Consider the following 25,143-nt stretch of genomic DNA (forward strand, 5'->3'; position numbering starts at 1 on the left):
GATGAAATATGGAAGAAAGATGATTACATAATAAATTAAAATCAGCTATGCCTGAAAGAACCCATGATATTTCTGAAGGAGATTCTTTGTCTGTATCCAAGTGGTTAGATATGGACAACATGAAACCAAATATGAATTTCAAAAGCAATATTCATTTAATTGCATATTCTTTTCTATATTTGATGTAATTCTTAGAAAATGGCAAGTAATGGTTTGTGAAAACCAGATTTTAAAATGATTTTCTGGAAGTTAGATGGAGTCTTGGGGTGAGATGCTCATCACTGCACTCTAAATGCATTTCTCAACCCCCCAGAAAGGAAGCCCTTGTAGAGTGGAATTCAAACAACACACACAGGAGAGCAGCGTTGGCTGCCAGAACCACTGTCAGTGCTTGTTAACCCCGAGGGTTACTGCAGCCTGGCCTTTGGAAAGCCTGGGGGTGACAGGTATAGGCAGATGCCCCACATGCTCAGACATCAGTGATCAGAATCCTTGTTCTTCCCCTCCAGGAGGAACTTCCCTGTGAGTCTTGTCTTTGTTCACGGCAGCATTCAAAAGATTGTTGGGAAACGTGGCTGTGTGAGTTGCCACAGGCAGGCAACTGGAGCAAGCACAAAAGCATGGCAAAGAATTACTTCATTTCAGTATCTCTCTAAGCTGTTCCTACTTCATGAAACAATGTAGAAAAGGGAGGTAGTTCTTTCTTGGGATGACTGGTGTTTTGGGATACCATCCTTCTCACCACAGTTTCATTTTCATGGCACATACCACCCCCCATCTCTTCTTTTGCAAGGCAAAAACACATTCCCCTCAGTAACCACAAAGCTTTCCAAAGGTAACCAAAAGAACTTACAACTGTATTTGAAACAAAAATATGATGCAGCTTCTTTGCATTGAACTATAAAGTAAAACAAAAACAACAAAATTGTTTCTAAGGCTTCAAAGGAGCAGAGAACTTGGAACTATTTACATCCTGGAGAACCACGTATGGCCCTTGGGTTCCAGTCTGGGTCACTGCAAACTCTGCCTCATTCAGTGTATGAGGGCAGGCCGGCTCTTGGTCATCTTGCTTGGCTTTGTTCAGCAGAAAAGGCTGGAACAAAAGGAGGGAGAGAGAAAAGATTTGGCTGGATTCATCCAACAGGCATATCGAGATGGCGGAGGACAATGACTGCAGTCACTTTACTCCAAGAGGACCTGCAAAGCCTTTTGACTCTCAGCAGCTGTCTCTGTATGGAGAGCATTCTTACAGCTTTTCTGCCCTTCTACCAGACACATCCTGCTCATTTTCTTTTGCAAGTTTGCCACCAGATCATGGCAATGCATCCCTTTGCCCAGAGGGGCCCACACAACTTGGTGTTCTATGGAAAATGACACTGCAAAGGCCCCGTGGGATGGCAGGTTACAGCTCTTGAGTCTTCCCCACTGCTTGCACCACAGGAAAATACAACATTTGTAATGGCTAAATTGTACAATCAAAAACATAGCAGCAGCTCTAGGAATTCCTTTTGGCCAATAGTGGTCACATGCCTAGAAAGGAGTGTGAACTCTGGCAGCAACAAGCAGCACCTGATAGCTCTCCACCTTGTTTCACCACTGCTCAATGACATCACTTTTAGTGGGCTTCTCAAAGTTTCCAAGAACACACCAAGCAGTGAGTCCCAGCTCACAGGTTGCAGCATCAGGAATGAAATTCAACCCAGGGAGAAGGCTCAGGTGTGAGGCTGCACTTACTGCCTGACTCTGCTGTGCATGGCACAGTCCTCTCCCCTCTTTCAGCACCCACTCTTCCCATGCTTTGGTCCCTACTCACTGCACACATGCTCTCCAGCTGCTCTGCCTTGGCACAGCTGATGCTGCACAGAGGACAATTTGACACAGAGCACAGCACCATCTCCAAGCTGACCCAGAGCCCTCTCTCTGCCCAAAAGCACCTCCTACCCTTCCCACTCCAAAAGCCAGCGCATGACTAAGAGGGCTGCTCATTTTCCCTCAGGAAAAGGGAGGCAGGAATTAAAGCTTTTCCATTCCTACCTCAATTGCAACCTCCCTTCCTGCAGCCAAACATCAGCCCCAACGCCTCTGTGCTTTCACAGGATGTCAGAAGGGAAAGACTCCTTGCCCTTACCCACCTACACCTACACAGCTGCTTTCTGCACTGCTTGCTTCCAGCTTGTAAAGGCCAATCTGCAGCATTTCAAGTGGCAGGAGGGACACGATGGTAGAAGCAAACTCCCGAGTATCAGGACAGGAGATACAGTTCTTTGTCTTACCCCTCTGAACAGGGACTTAGATTTACACATCTTTCTGGCATCCCAGCACTGCATACTCACTTCAGTTTGTTGGTGCCTTTGCTTGCTGGAAGCTGACATCTCTTGGGATTCTTTTCATTTCTTCTTCTTTTTGGGAAAATCCCCGTTGTCTTCTCTCTAACAGGAAGAAGGAAAACAGGAAAAATTCACTCAGGTCCTTGAAGTTCAAATAGAGACCAGTACAGCTCAGTTTGAAAGATTCTGGTTGAAAAGAGAAAAAATAACACACTGGAACTCACAAAGTGGAAACCCAAGCACAGCAGGCAGGGATTTCACGTCCACTGGCAAGTAACCGAAAATGACATTTCACCTTCTTTTGCTTGGATAGGTGATATGTTTTCTAATGGCAAGGATAGATCTCCTGAGCACCTCCTTGATAATTGTAATAAAATGTAAGGCCCTTCCAGTGCTGAAAATAAACATGTCATCTGTTCTGGGTGGGCCTTTTTTTCCCACTCCATCATGATTGTAGAGAAATGTTTTCAGACTCCTGGTGGCAAAGTCAGGACCTGTAAGCATATCTGTTTTGGGATACCCCCCGTCAATGGGAAGGAAAAGCTACGGTCACAGGCGAGTGAGATCCCTCAGATAGCCCAGATGTGCAGGGGCTTCTGATGTTATTACCAAAAATCTGAGAGGGGTGAAATTGTAAAAATGCAGTGAAAATTGCTGCCTTTGTCTTCCAGAAGAACAGGAAGCATTAAGGAAGAGAGTCAGTCAATGAAAACTTTTTATAGGTTTTAGAGCATCGGTTCTAAAGCATCAAGTGTGCAAATCATCAGCTCACCTGAATGAGAAACTTCCGAATCCTTTGCTACCAGTCAAGAAAATGTAAAAGAAAGTGCCCTTATCAATTAGCATTACCCACAGCGTGACTGCTGATAGCCAGAAGCATCCCAGGACTTTCATGTGTACCTCCCAGAGTGTAGACACACAAGGAACCATTCAGCAGCTTCTCCACAAGGCTGCTGTCAAGGAGTTCTCCTTTCAGACTGCACTCACGTCTGGGATACAGGCTCTGAGTTGGGATTTCCTGCAGTCAGGCACTGAGATTGCAAGGGATGACATGCCAGACACCAAATAGTTCCTCTCCTGGCTCTTGGAGACAGCAGGAGAAGTGGCAGATTGACTGCCTGCTTCCCTTTCTGCCCCTGCTCTGCATGAGGGAGAACTTTTGGGCTCACTCCAATTTCCTCACCATTTCCCTACTCTTCTTTATTCTTAACTCAGGAAGCTCAGAAAATGACAAAGTTAAAAAACCCACACAGGAAGCAAAGTTATTCCCCCGGCCCTGCTGAGCCACCTGTTCTGGGAGGAGGAACAGAAAGGGAGACAGGCCCTGCAATGTCCACAGGGAGTGCCCATCACTGCAAGGCCTGCAGCCAACTCCTTGTGCACCTGACCTCCCAGTGCTGTCTGGGAGTCAGCACTGACTCTGGGAGTCAGCTTCCCAAAAAACACTTGAGAGCAACGACCACCTCCGAGTTTGAAATGAAGGGCTGTCTTGGAATTCCAGGGAAAGCCACTGCAATGGCCGAGGGACTCTGCAAAGGGGTCTCTGCAAAGCCCCTGACTACACACAGCTGTAAAAGTCTCCGGGGCACCAAATGTCAAAGGCTTCAGCTCTTTTCCCCAGGATGAGGATTGATGAGCAGAGAGACGGTTTTTGTCTTCAGACTTAGGATGTTTGTTTTACCTTATCTACTTTACATTTTTACAGATAGTAAGTACTTCCACACACTAACCTAACAAGCTACAAACGGAGAATGTGGGCTCTGTCCACAAGGCCTTTTAAGCATAAACCTTCCAGTTATCAAATGCCAAATCATTTATTTTTACTTTTAACCCAATAACCAAACACCCATGTTCTGCACTGCATACCTTTCCATCCAATCACCCCATACCAGCCAAAACCATGGAGAAGAAAGAAGAAAGGCAAAGACAAACCAACACCCAAGAACCTATACTTGTCTCTTATTCACTACTACATCTCAAACTCTAAACTGTCTTTTTCACCCAGTGAATTAACATAATGCTATCTAATTCACACATCGACATTCCCAGCTCCTCCACTCAGTTTTACAAGCCTTCTCTATGGTCTTAACTCCAACCATGTGTTCTCTCAAGTGCCGGAGCCAGTCAGCACAGATCAAAGGGACATTTTCTGTGCCTGGGACTCCAACACACAGCCACTTCTTAGGCATCACTGCTGGCATCACAGCAGCTCCAGGGAAATCCAAACAAGTGCTTTGCCTATTTATCCATCTGCCAAGTGCTTCAGATACCTACTGCTTTTGATGCAGGAACACAAGAATGGGCCACCACCAAGCTACAAAGCTCAGCTTGGGCTGAAACCCAGAGAAACCCAGCAGTGCTGGCAGGGGCTGGGCAGCCACAAGCTGCCAAAACCTCCTCTGGCAGAGGACAGCTGAGGTTTTGTTTTCTCAGGAAACCAGGATCCCAAGAAAACACTAATAGCACCAAAACACACAAAACATCAGCTTACAAGGCTTTTCGTTTTCTCAGAAGGGCATTGGTGACCAATGGGAATCAGCTGTGGGAACATTCCCCTTACAGGTTTGATAACACCCTTACAGGAGATCAATCATGGCTCTAGTGCCAACGTATGAAGTGGAAACTCCACTTGGGTTTTTCAAACACCACCTTGGTCATTGTCCAAACCCACGTCCCCCTGCCCCTCTCACCTTCCTCTCTCCAGGGGACTCCTCTGAACTCCTCATGGCTCTCCTCTTCAAGTCTGGCTTCCTTGAAGGTGTGAGCCACTTCTCTCCAGGAGACAAGGGCACCTTCTCCTTGTGCAAATCCCAAGGCCGGTGGCCACTGGGAATAATGGTGTCACGTTAATCTGTTTGCTTAAGCTCTTCAAGATCTTTTCCAACCTCAACAATTTCATGAGTAGATCATGAAATAATAATTCTTCAGTTGGGGAAAATTCCCTGCATTGAGGTTTTCTGAGAAAAATCTGACTGATAGCCCAAATGTTTGTTCATTCCAGGTTCTTTCAAGTATCTGCCCGGCAGAGGTGGAAACACAGTCTGTTTACTTACGATGTTCTTGGCTGAGAACTCGGCAACCTTCCTGACGCTCTGCCTGCCTGCTCTGGAAAGCAACAAAGGAAAAGGTTGCATTTCTTTACCCTGTGGTCTCTGAACAAGAGATTAGAGAGTCACTCTCTTCCAGGAGGTATTTGTCAAAAAGGTTGTTCATCACCCCAGATGGGAGTTTCCTAACTAAATAGTGCTTGTCCTCTGCTGAGCTGCTACCTTGAGTTCTACGTAATGATTGCTTACAGTTTCTTGAGCCATTCCTAAATTCATCCCTGTTCAGCAAAGCAGAGGAAATCACACTGCTTAATCAGTGGGAATGCTTGATGGTCTCTGCCACATCTAACACACAAAATTACCTGTCAGCACAGAAAGAACTGGGTTTCCTTTGCATTTCTCTTTATTCTGTTTCTGTGCTGCAGATCCATCAGGTTGGGATTCCTAGAAGTAAAGGACAAAGTAGCTTAGCATGTACCTTAACACCACATCTCCTGACACCAAACCTGTGTTAATGGCACATTAGGGGCATGTGCATTTTTGAATAAATAGTTTTAAAACATTCTAAGAGCTGCCAAAGAGCTGAAGTGAACTTCTGCTAAGCAGAAAGATCTCTTGGCATTGATCAGAAGCCCTGGCAAAAATGGGCTGGGGTACCTTTCCTGCCAATGGAAGTCTGCACATCTCTGCTCTTGTAGGCGTCTGAAGAGGTGACAGGAGAGGTGGCAGTGAGCTGCTCATTTCCTGGAAAGACAGGGAGAGAAGCAGCTCTCAACTTCTATTTTATCTCCACCCATTTCCTTAATAAATGCAAAACATAAACAAACACAGAGATCTGCTTTTTAAGAGAACTCACTCTCAAAATTTCTTCAATTGATGGCACATCAATGGGCTTCCTTTCCTGAAACATGAATGAGGGAAACAGGAGGAGTTTATTCTGGTGTTTTAGTAATTGGCAGGTTCTTGGCAAACCTTTGCTTACCAACAGCTCTAGAAATGTCCTGCAAGTGTATTAGTCCTAAAATGAGAGTAAGGATGAAATGGCCCATCTGAAGGGCAGTTAATAACAGAGAGCAGGCATGGACAGAGCTGTCAACTCCTCCTCGGAGATGTCTGTATTCCCTTTGGAATGTGGCAGTCAGGGAGCACTGTTGCCACGTCTAAACTACTGCTACTACTCCTACATCTCTCACCTCTGCCTGCAATGGAAATTTGCAAGTCTCTGTTCTAGCAGGTGACTGCAGAGGTGGCAGGAGAGGTGGCAGGCAGCTGCTCATTTCCTGGAAAGAGTGGGAGAGAAACAGCTCCCAGCACTTTTTGCTGATGCACACAGAGGGAGTTTCACCCTTCCCAGAGTCAGAGGGATCCACCTCCTCATGGATTTGCACAAGCTTCCCCATGGAGATCTGATATTGAAGAGCACCCACCTTCAATATTCCTTCAATGGACTGCACATAAATGTGCACAATGGGCTGAAAGAAGAAAGAGGGAAGCAGTGTGAGTATGTTTGGGTATTTTACTGATTGATAGGAAACAAGCATGTACGCAGCAAACATTTCCTTACCAACTGCTCTAGAAAGGTCAGACAAGTCCATGCATAATGAAATGCCAGTAAGGATTAACAGCACTATCTAAAAGGCAGTGAGGAGCAGAGACCAGGCAGAGGAAGAGCTGAAGCCACCAAGATCACCTGCTGCAACATCAATGTCTGCCTTCCCTGGCAGTCAGGAAACACTGTTTCCATTTCTGACTTTTTATTACTGTAGTAAGAAAGAATGTTCCTGCAGGCTGCTCCCTTTTTAAAATATCACTTTTCTTTAGTTGCTCTTGAAGCAGCTAAGCTTTGCCTGCAAAGGCACAGGCAGCCACTGCATTTCCAAGAGTTGAGCAAAAAGTTTCAGTAGTTAAGATAAAACAGTTAGAAATAATAGTTCCCTATTCTAGAGAAATTCTCACTTCAATTCTAGAGAAGGAGAAGTGTTTGTCATTCACCCAAATAACATCAGACTGATTCTTCTGAAGTAAAAATACACCCTGGCTAAAATGCAACCCTTGCACAGTGCACTTGGTGCTTGGCTTCCAGTCCAAAGCACAGCTCCTGCTTTTGTAACTCAGGCTGGCTCCAGACTGGGTCCTCCTGCCAAGATTGAGCTTTTGCTCAGCAAAGACTTGACCATCATCACTTGGGCTCCTGGAAAGACATCCTACTACTTATTGCACACAGCAATTGTGTGCAGAGAAAGGTCAGGCCTTCTGGCACAGGAGCTTTTCTGAAGGACTAAACCAGAGAGCACAAACTTCAAACTCAGCCCAGCTTATGGACAAGCTCTGCAAGGTTGCTTTGGTTCTGGGGAGCATTTCTGGCACAAGGAAAGCACCCACACTGGGAGCTCCTGCAAGACAGAGCAGACCCTCCATCTCTTTTCAGGCAACTTCACGGGATGCCTTGTCCTTCTCCCTAAGGACAGAAGTGCTCTTGAATTGTCCTGAAATTCAGCTTCTTGGAACCTGACATGGCAAACTGCAGACGACCTCAGGTTGTCTTGACTTTGGAGTTGGCCTTTTTTATGGATTTAGTTTTCTTTTTGGGTTTTTTTTTTGTTGTTGTTGTTGTTTGTTTGTTTTTTGGGTTTTGTTGTGTTGTTTGGTTTGGGTTTTTGTTTGTTTTCTTTTTGCTTTTTTTTCTTTCTTTACCGGTTGTGATTTTTTTTGGACTCTCCTTTTAAAGTTCACTCCAAGAAAGATGCCACATTTCTGTTCCTTTATGCACACTGACACTTCCTAATTGGGCCCTGTCATCAAGCCTCTCCCACATGACATGAACAAGGAAGTTGGCTTTACAAACCCCTTTGTTAAGGGGCTGGAAGAAGAGCTAAAACCTGGCACAAGAGGACATGGGATACATCTCAGCATCATGGATGCTGTAGTTTGAAGGCTTCTTCCAGTTCATTTGGAAAGATACCTTAAAGAGACTGTGGTGACACTGGAGAGCGAAGGTTCTGCTTTGGAAAAGAGGGGAAAGGGCTGTTCAATATCTCTGTGAAGGCCAAGCGAGTCCCTGCATGCCTATTCCCTGTGGATTCATTCCCTCTGCACTGGATCTGCTTGCCTGTTCCATCTGTAAGACTCAATTTTCAGTGCTGCCAGGAAAAGAAGCTGTCAATAAGGAATTCCCACCTGCAGGTGATGTGCACCTTAGACATTCAATGAGCCAAAAGCCTGGGCTGGAAGAAATGGCTTTCCCAAGGGATGTCCAGGGAAGTCCCTGGAAAAACCCAGTTTGGCATGTGGTTGTTCAGTACACCTGAGGCCAAAGCCTTTCATTCAGATGGATTTCAAAGCAGGAGGAGGGAAGAACAGCAGAGTTTCTTCTGCTCTGGACCTCTTCACTGTCAGGGTCGCTGCAGGGTGTTACAGCGTGTGCCGCAAGGAACCCGTGAGTGCGACCTGCGTTCCCGGGGCTTAGAGAACACCGCTAGAAATTGCTGATGATAAAAGGGAAGGGACAGGTCCTTGCTGGAGTATCCAAAGACTGTTTATTCAAAGGGTAACAGCCTCACATGAATTCAGGGATGAGAACAGGATCGGACTCAGGGCACAGGTTAAACACAGGGACAAATGGGGTGGGTCTGACGGTCAAGGTCCAACAGGGACAAGGGAAAATGCTGCAGGGAGTGGCTAAAGACCGGGAGAATGGATTGGGATAACAGGGTGTGATAGATTGGCATTTAAGAAAACAAACACCTAATGAAGTTAAAACTGCCAGAGGCTGATGGGAGTTTTTCTCCTGGCCAACTACTGGGCATTTCTAAGAATTAACAGCAGTTTTGACCATTGAAAAGTGAGATCAACCTGTGAACACCAACTTAAGCCTGGGAATTTCTTTGTCTCTTTGTTTCCTGGCTGTGAAAGGTAACAGAGCTCCAGCTGTGCCCGCTCCCCTGCCCAGCCCATGAGGCCCTGGCAGTGGCTGGGCTGGGCCTGCAGCGGCCGGGAGATGGGGCCTGCGGGGCTTCTCCCGGGCCCAGGCCGGGCCAGGCCGCTCCCTGGCTTGGCTGCAGTTTTTGCTGTGACTGAATTCACCAGAGACTGACGAGTAAAGGAAGAAAAAAGCTCTTGACCAGCGACTGGCTGAGACAGTGACCACACTCTCCAGAGCAGCAATGAAGAATCTTCCATCGCAGATATCTCCAGCCGCTGCTCCGGCAGAGATCACAGAACCATCTACAAAGCCTGGGTAAGTTTTCTACCTTTTCATTACCCAGATGAGACTTACAGATTAATCCTTTTATCCAGAGAAAGAAAAAGACAGTAATCAACATGTAAAGAGACTTGATAAACTATTAGAGACAGCAAAGAAAAGAATTAATCTTCAGAAGAGGTAGAGAATAAGGTGATGCTTTAATTAAGCTGAAATATTTTTCTGTTAAAGTTATGGTGATGGACAATAGTGTTCTGAAAAGACTCCTTTAATTAATGACAGAGTACATTGGGAGGAATAGAGTAGTACAAAATGTGGATTATGAGCAAAAAGTAAAGTGATTGTGATACAGTGAGGTGCTGGAACAGAGTGAGGAGTAGTGATAGTTGAAGATTTGAGGCCTTGAGAGGCAAAGAGAAAACTTCTGTTTCCAGGGAAGCTCACAGAGACAGATGAAGAGAACTTTTGCCTTTGAATAACTTATCCTTAATAATGACATCCCTAGGCTCATGACCCATAAAACACCTCAGAAGGACATCAAATGGGAGGAGAAAATCTGATGACAGATTTCCGGGCAGCTGGCATCAGAGAAAAAGAAAGCTATAACAGAAATAGTTTTCTTGTGAGAAACTCCATAGATTAGCAGAAGACTTCTCTTTCTCTACAAAGACTGATGAAAAGACTCTAGCAGGAATGGGGACTGTTTTAAACACCAAAATTCCAAAGTTTTTTGTCTCTATGTTGTCATGTGAACAAGGAAATGGTTGGGTAGTGGGGAAAAAGGAGTTTTCTGGAAGTTTTATTCTGGTGTTCTTATTCTTATAGTTTTGTCAATAAACTCTCTTTATTCCTTTTAAGTTTTAAGCCTGTTTTGCTCTTGTTCTAATCCATATCTCACAGCAAGAAATAAGTATGTTTTCTAGTGATTTTTTTAGTTACTGATTTAAAACCACGACACAGGGGTGCAGCAATGCAGCAAACAAAGCCAATGGGAGTTAAGAGAAGGAAGAACATTCTTGGAAGGGGACATGAAACAGGGGCTGAACGAAGGTGACACTAATTTCCACAAACTACTAGAACACCAGAACGCAAAAGGCACCAACATGTGACTGCAAAGGCCCTGGGAAAAAGGTTTTCCACACCCACACCTAGAGGTGAGCCTGCTGTCCCGTGCTGTCCCCACCAGGGTCGACACGTTCCTGCAACAGGCACCTAGGCCTCCACAGCAGGGCAGGAGTCTCCCCACAGCTCTTGTTTCACCTAAAACAGGAGGAAGGGATGAGCTTTCAGCCAAAGGCCCCAATGATCAGGCTTCCCAGGATCCTTTCTCTGCTTGAATCTCTCTCCCCCATTCAGCACAGCTCACAGGATGTATCCTAAGAGCCAAGCCGCCAAGCCCTGTTCCCCAGTCACCTCTCCCATGCTGGACACCCAGCACACAGGCCATAGATCATGGGCTGCAGCCTCACTGGTTCTTCCTCCTCCTCCCTCTCCAGGCTTCAGCACTACAGGACTGTCTTATCAAAGACTGGTTCATCAGTGAGACCAACCCAAAGGAAGAAAATAAGAAAACGACAGGACTGAAACAAGCAGAAAACTTAAGAAGGAATTTTTCCCGTACAGAGCCAGTCCTTAAAACACCCATGAACAGAAATCAGTCACTCCGAGCCACAGCCCGGAGATCCCGCTGGCAGAGGAGGATCATTCAGCATATTCATTCAAAGTTTCATCTCTCAGCTCCAAAATGGACTAAGCCTGGAGTGAAAACCCCACGAGAGCTAGACAATGATTCCAAAGGACAAGGGGAACACTTCCAGGTTAGGCTTCAGAAGTCCAAGAAGTTTTATTTACTGACAAAATCCAGAAGGGAAGCAGAGAACAAGAAATGTCTGGTGCTGCTACACAGGTCTCAAGGGGACACGTGAACAGTGACAGTATTTAAGGTGTCCTCTCCTGAATGCTTTTGCTGACAATCAAGAGAAAATGGGGTTGGAGTTTGCACACAGATGCACATAGATGCTTCAAATGTTCATGCAAAACATCACATTTAGAGTTCACAAGTGTAACAAAAGTGTGCGTCCCTGAAGCATTTTCCATTCCTCCACCTCCTCTGGCTCAAACATGGCACAGCTCTACAAATACAGAGCCTACTGAAAACAGTGGAAAAAAGGAAAGAGAAGTTTGCTGCCACTTTGGCCCGCTCAGAAACACTGAGAAGCACAATGGCCCTGAAAGCATGGGGCTGGTTTCCCTTTGGTAGCAATGGGAATTTGGAAGCCTAGTCACAAGATAGCTAGGCCTGAGCCTTTGGACAAGGGGAGCTCAGGAAAGGCAACTACCAGCTAGAGGGAGGAGCGGCTCTGGTTACCTGGGATGACTTGTCAGTGTGGCTCTTGAACTGCTCTAGAGAGTGTTACTACAGTCACAAACTGAGAGGAGGGCTGACCTTACAACTACAGCTTTTATCTCTGCTTCTCCTCAGCCCTCCCCAAAACACATTTTCAGGGAGGGCAACATCTGCTGGGTGGACAGCAGCTGAGCAATGTACTTTTGCCCCAGCCATTTCCTTCATGTGTGCAGAACATAAGCAAATATAAAGATCCATTATGGGAGAGCACCAACCTTCAAAGTTTTTTCAGTAGATGGCACATCAGTGGGCTGCTCTTTCTGAAACAAGAACAAGAGAGACAGAAAGAGTTAATTTGGGTTTTTTACTAATTGACATCTACTCAGCCAGCATTTGCTTACCAACAGCTCTACAAATGTCATGCAAGTCCATTACAAATGAAATGCTAGAAGAATGAAAAGGCCCATCTGAAGGGGAATTGGGAATTGAGAGCAGGTAGCAAGGCAGCTGAAATCCCCACAGTCACCTCCTCTTCCTCTAGGAAAAATGTCTGTGCTCCCTTTGGAACCTGTTAGTTGCGAAACACTGTTTCCATTCTTCAACTACAACTACAAATTACTAGTGCTACTGCTACTACTTCTACTATTATTAATTTTTCTTTTCATTACTGTTATTACAATTATGTAAATATATTTGTACCGTCTTCTCCCTTGATGGAATTTAGCTTTGAAGCAATTAAGCTTTGCCTTCAAAGACACCAGCTCCCTCTGCATTTAAATGAGTTTTGAAAAAGCTTCCTTTGTTAAAACAACAACAACAATAAAAAAGTCAGAAATAATAGTTCCCAATTCTTTTAAGCCAGTTGTAAAAAATGAGGAATATTTGCCATTGACCCAAATCAAATGAGACTCCTTATTGTTCTGAACTCCACAGCAGTCAGGACAAGACGCTGACTTTCGACACATCCGGAAAGGTGCACCACAGTTTATGCAAATTCTGGCTGATTTTAGACACCCTCACCTTTCCCACACCGGATTTCCAAATCCCCAACTACCATTTCTCACTCTCTCATTTCTTGGCAAAGTACTGAATTTAGCAGCCAGATTTGGTTCAGTGGATTTTCTCCATGGCCACCCAGAGACACACTATGGACAGAAGTTGGATTTGGGCTGCCCCAAAGAGCTGAGTCCACCCCCAGCTGATGGCAGAACCTGGCAGGGACTCCACTCATCTCTCAGAAACACTGTTTCTGGGCACTCCGTCCTTCCCGTCCCTCAGCACACACTCCAAGGAAGATGCAGCATCCCTGCTCCTTTCTTCACACCGATACTCCTGAACTGGGCTTCCAAGCAGCAAGGACAAACACTGCCCATTGCTGGTGGCCTGAGGGCTGATTGCAGCACTTTGCAAATCTTCCAAGAGTTTGAGACCCAAAATAGGGCTTGATCTTTTTGGCACTTTGCACTAAGGAATGGCTCCTGCACTGCTTTACTTCTCCCAGCATCCTCTCATTTTCCACAAGATATTGCCTACAATCCTTTGCATCCCTTCAGTACCCTTTCCTAGGAAAAGCTGACTGCAGCCATCAGCTCTTCCTCCTCTTTCCAAAGGTCAAACACATTTTGAAAACCATCTCTGTGGCTCTCCCAGCCCAGCTGCTTTGCCTCAGCACCGTGGGCACCTACATTCCATAGGGCACGGGAATATCCCAGTGCTGAAGGATGATGCTGGCAAAACCCCAAAATGCACCTGGGAACCAAGTGCCTTGGAGCTCTGGGGAGGCTGAGCCACGAGGCAGGCAGGGCCTGTGTGCTGGTCCCTTGGCCTTGAGGGACTGCCAACAACAGAGAGCCTCAACAATTGCACTCACCTTGACAGGCTCAGGCAGGATTTTGCACTGTGGAGCTTTGCCTTCTGACCCTCGATCTGAGAGACTGTCATGGCTGTCATAGTTCCTCTCAGGATTTGGTGTGTGCTCCAGTGATTGTGTTGAGCATTCCCTCCATCTGTCTTCATAGGGGTTTGTCTTCCTGGAGGCCGGCCTATGACTGTGGCTTTGTGACTGGGCTTGGGGCTTGTTTGGAATCCAGATGGGATTCAGAGGGGACTCGTGGCTCAGGAGCACCTTGGAGTCCTGATCGCCCAGCAGGTTCTTAATGCGCCTTGACAGCTCATCTTCTTTATAGGTCTGCAACAGAATAACAGAGGGGCAAATGTCACAAACACCCCAAGCAAGAGACCTTGCTCAGTATCTTCATGGAATCACCATGCATCCCCACAAAGGAAGTCAGGCAAGCTCAGTGAAGCAGATGGAAAGATGTGCTGTGTGTGCAGGGATTGGGCTCAAGTCTGCTACGGCCCATGCAGAAGACACGGCTCTCCTCTCCCAGGCCAAGCCTCCTTCCTCCTCTCCATACAACCTTCAGCCCACTCCCATTACCTTGTAGGGTCTGGCAAAGAGAGGAGTCTTCCCCAGGAATGGATCTTTCTCCTCTGGAGCCACCTGCCTCCTTCGCCTCTCTTGCTCCAGGAAGCGGAGCAAATCTCTGTTGTTGTTGCAGCTTCCAGCCCGAGACAGAGAAAGGAGAGTTAACACTTGACCCCTGTTTATGCTGTGTGCAGAACCTGGGGCTTTCCCACAAGGGCACGTGTCCAGCACCAAAGCAATGCTGAAATGCACGGGATGCTGACAGCACACAGATCAGTTCTGCTCAGCGTGTGCTCTGTCCCAGAGCAAAGAGACACACAAGGGACAGCAGGCATCCTCCTCAGGGATTGCTGCACCTGATCCCAGCCACCAAGACAGGTGGGAAGGGAAAAACTGTCCCCCCATTTCCTTGTGATACAAATGGAGAAGCAGTCACTGGGGATGATGGTGAGCACATGAGCTGCCAAATCCACTTGCAATAATCAATGGCAGAAAATGCCATGCTTTTTCTCCTTCAGACCTCTCACCCCACTCTCCCCCTGAGAATCAAAGACAATCCTCTCTTTTCAATGTGTTGCCATTTTCAAGGACTGAATTTTATCCACTTTCTGAACAGCCTTGGAAACTCACTCTCTAATTTCAATGGATATTTGGAAAGCTGTGAACCTGGAAAATCATGTAGCTGCATTTAAAGACATGCCATCAACACATTTAGACGGAAGATCTCAGAAATTAAGAAAAGCCCACATCAAATCCTCTTCTTCCTCCTCGGCCACATATGCATTTACTCAATTCCACCAGCCCCACATCCTAACACCAATAAAGCTGTGCCCCACTGAAGGAAACCACATCCTTTAAACTGTCCCTGCTCTGTGAAAGACTATTGAAGAAAGAGTGAAACTATGGTTCTGATATTTGTGGACATTGAAGAAGGAAAAGCATGCAGGCACAGAGGATGCAGGTATCTGTTTCTACTCTACTGCAGAATCTGTTCGATACATCCAATTCCGAGATTCTCGTTGCCTATCCAACTTCACAAGTGCCAAGATTACATTGAATTAATTCCTACCTCTTGTCACTGATCTGGTTGTGAGTCGGTTCCATTCCAAAGCCTCCGTTTGAGTCAGCTTCTCTGGAAGAGAACAAACAGATATTCACCATCTGCACGAGGACAGGCCTAAAGCAGGGCTCAAGATCTCCAGGGACTCAGAGCCTGGACTGCACAACTGGGAGTCGTTGCAGTGCTCCTAAACATAAAGCAGGCAAACATGGGGATTGCACGAAACTGAGAATGGCAGAACCAAGAGATGCACTTTGCCCTTCCCCCAGTAGTGATGCTGCCTTTCAGCTCAGCTCTTAACTCCAGATCTGGCCAGGAGCATGACAGACCAGGCCACTGCTCCAGGCTCTGGGCTGTTTACTCCCATTTTAAGAATACAAGTGCCCTAGGAACCCTGCCTTTACACAAGCAAATGGGCCTGACATGAATGGCAGCTTTTGTGGAAAAGGGAAGGAAAGAAAAGGCAGGCAAGAAAAAGCCTTGAAAAGACAGCTCTAGTTGGAAAGGTAACAAGATTCCATCTGCAGAAGTAAACAATCTCAAACAGGTGGATATAGCATGGAAAACATTTACATTTCAGGGTGTGACATTCATTTGCAGCATCTCACACTCCGGAGAGAACAGAATGATTTCTCGCTGGGCATGAGGAGGCAACAGGAGAATTGTGTGAAGTCTTGTGAACCACCCCACTTAGGGCAACAGGAGCACAGACACTTGGGGGAAGAGGTGAAGCAGCAGAGCTCTAGGCCACAGCTTTAACACCAGGCAAGGCACCAGCACGGAACCATTCTGCCAGCCACGGGCCACTGCAGATGGAAATCCTGTCAGACCCCCACCTTCTCCTGCAGCTGGGAAACCTAAGAATAGACACTCACACTAAGCTTGGAGGACACATCTGGAAGCAAACAAACACCCCATCTTTCTTCCCTTTCACCGTCATGAAATCCTTGATGTTGGCTGGAAAATAAACTGCCTTAAAAGAACAAAGGTGCCCACTTGAATTTCAAGTTAAATGAAGGTGGGAGAAGTTGGAAGTGCATACAGAGAGAAGTCATTCCATCTTTCTTCCAGCTTCTGTTGAATGGACCTGGCATTGACATCAGCTGGGCAGAGCGAGATGCACGCCAACATGCGAATCAACAGCGTGGCAGGGAAGCCTGCTCTGTCACCAGTTTTTCCTTACCATGGCCACAAAGCACACAAGTGGCCAGCAGGCAAACTGAGATTTCACTAAACAGTGCAAAAGTTTTGCAAACGCCCTTGACAAGGCCAGGGTTTTGACCACACTGACGCCCCATGGATCTGAGGGTGCACAGGAGGCGTTAACCTGACACTATTCCCACAAGGTACAAACACTCTTGCAATCAAGGTGTGCTTCTCAACACAAGCTTTCCTCCCTGTCGAGAGGGAAGTAGGCACCCAAGTGACCCTGATGGGAATTCTTACAAGCTTTTGACAGTGCTTTATTTGGCCAGGCTCATGTCTGCATCCCTCAGCAGGACATATTTGATTGCTCTTCTTTCACCATCCAGCCCCAGACAAGGAGCTGCTCTAATGGAACAAGGAAGCCTGCAAGCTGCTTGGAAAATTAAACTCTTTTGTACCCATCTCAAGAGCTTCTCCTCTAAATGTTGCTATCACTAAGCTTCCCACAATATTTTTATGAGCAAAGCTTGGTGTTTGGCATACAGTCAGTTATTCAAAAAGACAACTTGACATACAGTCATGGGACGCACTGGATTTGTAGCACCAGAGAACCATAAATCTATAGAAGCACAGAATCTTTTAGGTCAGAAAGGGCCTTAAATTTTCTCTTAGTTTCACTCCTCTGCCATGGGCAGGGACACCTTTCACTAGACCAGGTTTCTCAGAGGCCTGTCAAACCTGGCCTTGAATGCTATTCATCTATTTTGGTGGCCATTGTACTGACATAAATATAAGATATGAATATACATAAAAGGCCATGGGAAGGAAAATGGCTTTGATACCTGTAATAGACTGTTATTGTTTGTTAATCAAATTCAATATGATTGCTGAAGCTGTTTAATACAATGTTAAGCTAAAACTGCAGAAAGGCCTAACCACAATATCCAACTGTATAAGCAAAAAGCTGAAGGTGCAGAATGGCAGAACCACCATATCCAGCTGCACAAACTAGAATTAGAACATCTCCTTATTAGGAGGAGGGTTGCCTAACTGGTATAGGACCAAGGCCCGCTCACAGATTGAGGAAGACTACAAGCCTTCATCTGACGACCACCGAGAGGCAGAAGAAGACCCCCTAGCAACAGGCAGCGCAGGCACCGACGCGATCCAGGAAGACACATATGCAGGAAGTGTATATAAAGGAAAACCTTCTCAGCTAAAGAACGCACTTAGGGTGGAGCAGTGTCTCCCCGGGCCACCCCAGGGCTGGTCTTTGCTTGCTTACTGCTTCCTGAATTAATAAAATTGATATTCATAAATGATTATTTAAATTGTCCCTTTTATTCAGTCACGACAATTTATAACAATTTTGGTGCCCTGACTCAGATCCACATATCTGTGGTTTAGAAGTCCCCCCTTTGGGGAGGCACCCTATCTTAGGATACCCCTGGTGTGGGCGGTTCCTATTCCCCAGACCTGGTATTCCGGACCCCAAGTGAAATTCGGTAAGCAAGCAAATGGAATCTGCGGAACCCCTTAAATTTTGTGCATGAGGACCAAGCCAAGACTCCGGATGGGGCAAGTACAGAATTGGGAATCCGTTTGGTTGGGGTTGGTGATCCCAGAGTCCAGTGTCTGAGAGGTCTCCTGGAGACCAAGCGAGAGCGGAGCCCTTCATTAGTGTGTTTCCCACCGTCCGCAAGGACCTGGGCCACTGCACCTGTGGGACAAGCCCTCCATAAAACCCAGTTTGTGGCTACATCTTGGCCAGTTACAAGGAAGAGGATGGAAAAAATAGAGGATTGGCAAGAAAGAGCCCTGGATGAGTTGTTGAGAGAGGCTCAGAAAGTGTATGTAAGGAGGGAGGAGGAGTTCCAGAAAAGGCAGACTAGGTTGCTGGTGGCTGCGGTGTGGGAGGGGGTCAGTAAACCGAGAAAAGGGAGGGTTTACTAAGGGACCCCAAGGGTCTAGAAAAGCTGTTGGGAAAAGAGATTGGAGTGAAGTTGAATGTTTTTACTGTCACAAGAAAGGGGATTTGAAGGAGCATTGTAGAAAGGGAATTGAAGAGAAGAAGCTATTTGAACAGGATTAGAGGGGTCAGGGGCTCTATCTATTTGGGGAGCCATAGAAAATCATCAGAGCCCTTGATAAAGTTGAAAGTGAGTACCTCAGCAAGAGGTACTCAAATTTTTGGTAGACTCTGGGGCAGAGTGGTCCACTGTCCAACAAGTACCTAAAGGATGTAAACCTTCATCAAAAAACATCCAAGACGTGGGGGCCAGTGGAGAACCTTTTTTGTTCCCCAAAATTGAGAATGTACTGTTAGAATCAGAGTGTAAATTTGGAGCTGGACCATTGTCATTAGTTCCTGAAGCAGATTATCATTTGCTGGGACGGGATTGTAAGTATGGTATACTCCTGAAACTGTAGGGAAATTGAATATTGAACCTTTTGAAGTAGTAATTAAGAACGCTGAAATCCCTGTAAGAATAAAACAATACCTCATTTCCCAAGAAGGGAGAAGAGGGTTGAAACCTGAAATCAAGAGGCTGCTACAAAAAGGTCTCTTGGAACCTTGCATGTTGCCCTACAATACCTCGATTTTACCAGTTCTAAAGCCGGATGGCCACTATAGATTGGTGCATGATTTGTGGGAAATAAATAAACGGACTGTGACCCCTTTCCCTGTGGTTGCAAATCCACATACACTGTTAAGTCAACTAAACCCCAAATATCAGTGGTACTCGGTTATAGGCTTAAAAGATGCATTTTGGGCATGTCCTCTTAAGGAGGAGTGCAGAGGTTATTTTGCCTTTGAGTGGGAAGATCCCGATACCCATAGGAAACAGCAATTAAGATGGACTGTACTCCCTCAAGGATTTAGCAAGTCACCTCATTTGTTTGGTCAGGCTTTGGAACAAATTCTGTGGGATTATGAATTAGGGACGGGGATGGTTTTATTACAATATGTGGGCAATTTATTATTTGCAGGCAAAAATGAAGCAAGTGTTAGAGCAGAAAGCATGAAATTGTTAAACTTCCTGAGTTAACAGGGACTTAAACTGACCAGATCAAAACTGCAATTTGTGGAAGAGGAAGTGAAATATTTAGGACATTGGATTACAAAAGGATGTAAGAAGTTAGATCCTGAACGGGTAAAAGGCATTTTAGCATTAGAACTCCCCAAAAGTAAGAGGCACATTAGACAAGTGTTGGGGTTGTTGGGATACTGTAGGCAATGGAATTTAGCAGAAAAGTTCAATTTTTGTATCAGCAGTTCATGGGAGAAGGAGCAATAAAATGGAGCAAAGAGGACTGTCAGGCTTTTAAGAAGCTGAAGGAAGATTTAATCCAGGCTCCAGTGCTCAGCCTCCCTGACGTTAGGAGACCTTTTTATTTGTTTGTGGATAGCCAGGAGGGAACTGCTTATGGAGTATTGACCCAGGAGAGGGCAGGGAAAAAAGTCTGTGGGATATCTTTCCAAATTGCTAGACCCCGTAAGCCGAGGATGGCCCTCATGCTTACAAGCAATTGTGGCTGTAGCCTTATTAATAGAAGAAGCCAGCAAAGTTACTTTTGGGAGTAAGCTGAAGGTATTAACTCCACATAATGTCTGGGGAATTTTACAACAAAAAGCTGAAAAATGGATTACAGATGCACGGGTATTAAAGAATGAAGGAATTTTGATTCAGTCCCCCAACTTGAAAACAGAAACAACATCTTTACATAATCCAGCGCAATTTTTGTATGGGGAATCTGAAAAAAGACATATCTCACGATTGGATCCAGTGTATAGAACAGCAAACCAAAATTAGAGATTTGGAAGATAGTGCGCTGGAAGAGGGGGAGAGAACATTTTTGTAGATGGGTCTTCTAGAATAGTAGATGGAGAAAGGAGGTCAGGATATTCATTAGTTAATGGAGACACCCTTAAAGTGATTGAATCAAGTCTGTTAAGTCAGGCCTGGTCTGCACGGGCATGTGAATTACATGCAGTACTACAGGCATTAAAACTATGAAAAGGGAAAAGGGAACTATATACACAGACACAAAATATGCTTTTAGGTTGGTACATACATTTGGAAAAATTTGGGAAGAGAGAGGTCTCATTAACTCCCAAGAGAAATGATTGGTGCACAGGGAGTTAATAAGGCAAACTTGAGAGGCCTTAGGAGGACCCATGGCAATTGCAGTGGTCCATGTGAGAGGACACCGGAGAGGAGTAACCACTGAAATGAGAGGTAATAATTTGGCAGATGAAGAAGCAAAAAAAGTGGCAATACTGGTTTTTAAACAGCCAGAAAATAAAAATAGATCCTTAAATAGGAACACTTATCCGTTTAAATTATCCTTTAGTAAACAGGAGGAAGAAATATTTAAGAAAGAAGGATTTATTAAAAAGGGAAATCAGTGGTTCCTCCCCAGTGGTAGAGAAGTCCTTCCAAAAGGGCTCGCTTGGAAAATACTCAGGAATATTCATCATAAAACACATGCTCGTTGGTCGCTAAGAGCATTAGTGGATCAGTTTACCAATAAATATATGTGTATGGGTATTTATAATTTGGCCAAACAGTTAGCAGGGGCTTGTATGACATGCCAAAAAGTTTAATAAACAGCACCTAAAAGACAAAGTGCTGGGAGAAGGAGAGCTAGCAATCAGAACCTTTGCCCGAGTACAAGTGGATTTCACCGAACTCCCCAAAGTGGAAGATACTGTTATTTGTTAGTTAGAGTTGATCACCTCACCCACTATGTGGAAGCAGCTCCCACAGCCCTTGCGACTGCACAGAAAGTAATGAAAGCTTTTTTAGGGCAAATAATCCCCTGATATGGGATAGTAGAAATTATAGATTCAGACCGGAGACCACATTTTACTTCAAAAAATAATAAAACATGCTCTGGAACATTCAGGCATAAAATGGGATTATTATACTCCTTATCATCCCCAAAGCACTGGGATGGTAGAGAGAGTGAATGGGGAAATAAAGAAGCAGATAACCAAGCTGATGCTAGAAACCCGACTATCCTGGGTAAGATGTGTGCCGTTAGCCCTTTTAAACATCCACACTCAGCCCAGGACTGATACGGGAATTTCACCCTTTGAAATGTTTTTTGGCATGCCATATGATATGGAAATACCTCCAGAGCAGCAGGTATTAGAAAACCAGCTGTTAAATGAATATGTTTGAAGTCTAATGAAAAGAAGGATTGAACTGAGAAAACAAGGACTGATTACCCAGACATCTCCCCAGAATGCACCTATTCACCATGTACAACCTGGAGACTCTGTCCTCACTAAAGCTTGGAAAGAAATCTCTCTCTCACCCCTAAATGGGAAGGTCCTTTTCTCCTTTTGCTCACCACAGATACAGCTGTACGGACTGCTGAAAGAGAATGGACACACGCCAGCCGGACCAAGGGTCCAGTCGCTGATGCACAGGAAGTTGTTCCCCAACCCGATGAACAGAAAGTCCAGTTAAAACGTAAAACTAATGAGTGATGTGTTTTGTCCTGAGCTTGACTGCATTTGCTACCCTTTTATTTGCTTTAGGTGTAAGTTGTGTAAGGACAATTGGGGGGGACATTGTAGAACAGGATATCCCCCGGGAAAAATTGTGGAGAAGGCTACAATTGTGAAAGGTTATTAACTTCAACCTATGTAGAGCAAGCGGCAAACATGGGGCAACTTCAAAAGGGGTCCCTTGAGCGGTGGAAAATATACGCACATGGAATCCATCCAGAAAAAGTGTGCACACCCTAATTCATCCAGAAGCGCACCTAATATATTAGGTGTCATGAGGTGACTTTACCTTTAAGGTAGTTGTGAGAGCTAAGGAAGTTAAAGTTGCTGGGGACTGAAAGGAGTCTCTTCTCCTGACCAATTATTGGTCATTACTGGGGATTGACAGCAATTTTAACCATTGAAAAGGGAGATCAACTTGTGAACCCTACCTTAAGATGTAAAGTCAGGGTACTTGGGTGCTCTTTGTTTCCTGGCTGTGAAGGGTGGTGGAGCTCCAGGCCTCCCGTTCCCTGCCCAGGCCATGCGGCCAGGCGGGGACTGGGCTGGGCCCAGCGTCTCCCAGCCGGGAGATGCGGGCATGCAGAAGGCTTTCCCCGGGCTCTGGCCGGGCCGGGCCGATCTCTGGCTCGGCTGCAGGTTTTGCTGTAACTAAATTCACTAGAAACTGCCAAGTAAAGAAAAGGGCTCTGAACCTGCAGCAAGCAGAGACAGCGACCACACTCTCCAGAGCATCTATGAAGAACCTTCCATCGCAGACAGCTCCCGCTCCTGTTTGGCAGAGATCACCAAACCATCTACAAAAGCCTGGGCAAGATTTTATCTCTTTCATTACTCAGATGAGACTTGCAGATTAATCTTTCTATCCAGAGAGAGAGAGAGAGAGTGATCAACATGAAAAGAGACTTTATAAACTACCAGTGACAGGAAAGAAAAGAAGCTTCAGAAAAGGTAGAGAATTAAGAAGATGCTTTAATTGAGCTGAAAATATCTTTCTGTTTAAACTATAGAGATGGACAATGAAGTCCTGAAAAGAACTCCTTTAATTCATGATAAAGTATGTAGGGAGGAATGAAGTGTTCAAAGTGTAAATTTGAGTAAAAAGTAGAGTAATTGTGGTACAGTGAAGTGCTGGGAGATTTGAAGCCTTGAGAGGCAATGAGAAAACTGTTTTCTTGTGAAGCTCACAGAAACAGATGAAGAAGACTTTTTGCTTTTGAATAACTCATCCTTAAAATGCCATCCCTAGACTCATGGCCCATACACACCTCAGAGTGATGTGAAATGGGAGGAATGAACTCTGATAACAGCAGTTCTGGAAAACTAACATCAGAGAAATGGAAAACTATAACAAAAATAGTTTTCTTGTGAGAAACTCTATAAATTAACAGGAAGAAACTTCTGTTTCTTTATAAAGACTGGTGAAGAGACTGTAGCAGAAATTGGGACTGTTTTAACCACCAAAGTTCCAAAGTTTTTGTCTCTGTTGTCATGTGAACAAGGGAATAGTGGGTAGATAAGAGATGAAAAGGTTTTCTGGAAGTTTATTCTGGTGTTCTTATTATTGTAGTTTGTTAATAAACTTTCTTTATTCCTTTTAAGTTTTATGCCTGTTTTGCTCTTGTTCTAATCCATATCTCACAGCAAGAAATAAATAATTTTTTTGTTAGTTACTGGTTTAAAACCACGACATTAGGGAAACTGGAAATCATCACAGTGGTGTGCAGGAAACGCATACCCTGGGTAATGTGCTCAGCACCACAGGCAAAGAGTAAAAGTTGGGAAGTGTATGTGGCCCAGCATCAAGCCCAAGGGAGAGCCCCTGAAAAATACGACTGCTGCCAAGAAGATGGGACACCTTGCTGCTCCAAGCAAAGGAGTAGGCAGAGGAGGCAGAGACGTACAGAAACTGTGGGGAACGAACACTCCCAGGGCAGTGATCCAGAAAGCTCCCAAAACTGTGTCATACATGTGTCCCTCTAAAATACCACCTTGTTTCCCTACTGCACAGGTAAAACACTACATTATTGCTCTCCTCTGGTACCCACCAATTCTCCTGGGATACCCTTTGTGGATTTACTGTCTGTCAATTGTAATGGCTCAGCATGCCCACCAGCCTTTTCAATGGTCTCTTATTAGATGGAATGATCAAACTGTGCTCCAAAGCTATGTCAGAGCAGCACCTCCCTCCTTCACACCACAATTGTGTCAGCTAGTGCCTACAGAGATGTGCTGGAATCAAGAGAGTTTTTACATGTGTCCTGGCACTGGGCCTCCTTACTGTAATTATCCCAGGCATTACTACTGTGCCTACTGGGGGTGTGAGACTATGGCATCTAACTGGAAAACAGCAGGAGAAAAATCTCTAACTGTGGGGTGGGGGCCAGCTGGATGCAAGCCTCCCCGGCCAGATCCCTCCAGGGCCATGCAATTGGGCCGCTGGCAAGTGGTATTTCCGGACAGAAATTACACACACCTTTATGTCAATGTAACTAACCCTGAGGACAGAGGATGGGTTGTGGGAAAAACATGGGGAATGAGATACTGGGTATCAGGAACAGACAGGGGAGGCCTCTTTCTTATCAAAAAGGAATCTGCTTTAGAAGACCCCCAGCCAGAAGGTCCCAATCCTGTTATCAAACTGCTTATCAAGAACAATCCCAATTCTGTGATCAAGAACAATCCCCGCAAAAAAAAAAAGCTGACACCAACCGAGGGGTCCCCTAGAACTATGGCACCTCAAGTATACTGGACAGAAGCCTTGACTCCAGAGCAAGGCTTGGTAGGTCCCTTATGGAAAACAATGCAGGCTAGCTATGCCTTTTTAAATGCTACCCATTGTGAGCTGGCCCAGCACTGGTGGTTGTGCTATGATGTCAAGCCTCCTTACTATGAAGCCATCGGGACCCAGGAACCATTTAATCAAAGCAATGTAAGCTATCCAATACAATGCAACTGGGAAGACTGGGGAAGTTAGGACTTACTTTACAAAATGTAAAGGGAGCTGGAACATGTGTAGGAAACATAACAAAAAGAATAAAAGTATTGTGTAAAAATGCTAAAGGA

General features: G+C 45.3%; 1 protein-coding gene across 1 annotated transcript; it reads right to left on the reverse strand.

The window, feature by feature from the left end:
* Nucleotides 1-836: 836 nt before the first annotated feature.
* On the reverse strand, nt 837-24,895 carry LOC147653174 (uncharacterized). Its single transcript, XM_086889681.1, has 14 exons — nt 24,790-24,895; nt 15,420-15,482; nt 14,363-14,483; nt 13,793-14,110; nt 12,198-12,242; nt 6,802-6,846; nt 6,568-6,654; nt 6,231-6,275; nt 6,032-6,118; nt 5,737-5,818; nt 5,381-5,432; nt 5,018-5,153; nt 2,334-2,429; nt 837-1,093 (listed from the first exon to the last, which is right to left on the reverse strand). The coding sequence occupies exons 2-13, from the start codon at nt 15,452-15,454 to the stop codon at nt 2,388-2,390; spliced, it is 1,095 nt and encodes a 364-aa protein (XP_086745807.1). The 5' UTR covers nt 15,455-15,482; nt 24,790-24,895; the 3' UTR covers nt 837-1,093; nt 2,334-2,387.
* Between the last annotated feature and the right edge of the window lie 248 nt (nt 24,896-25,143).

Source organism: Cyanistes caeruleus, chromosome 5 (genome assembly GCF_971803275.1).
Source record: "Cyanistes caeruleus chromosome 5, bCyaCae1.hap1.1, whole genome shotgun sequence".
Taxonomy (NCBI): Eukaryota; Metazoa; Chordata; class Aves; order Passeriformes; family Paridae; genus Cyanistes; species Cyanistes caeruleus.

Coding starts and splice junctions, on each gene's coding strand:
- LOC147653174 (XM_086889681.1), bottom strand. CDS start 15,454: ATGGAACCGACTCACAACCAGATCAGTGACAAGAG. Junction 6,119..6,230: donor CAATTGAAGAAATTTTGAGA/GTGAGTTCTCTT, acceptor CTGTCTTTCCAG/GAAATGAGCAGCTCACTGCC. Junction 5,819..6,031: donor GACTTCCATTGGCAGGAAAG/GTACCCCAGCCC, acceptor CTTTACTTCTAG/GAATCCCAACCTGATGGATC.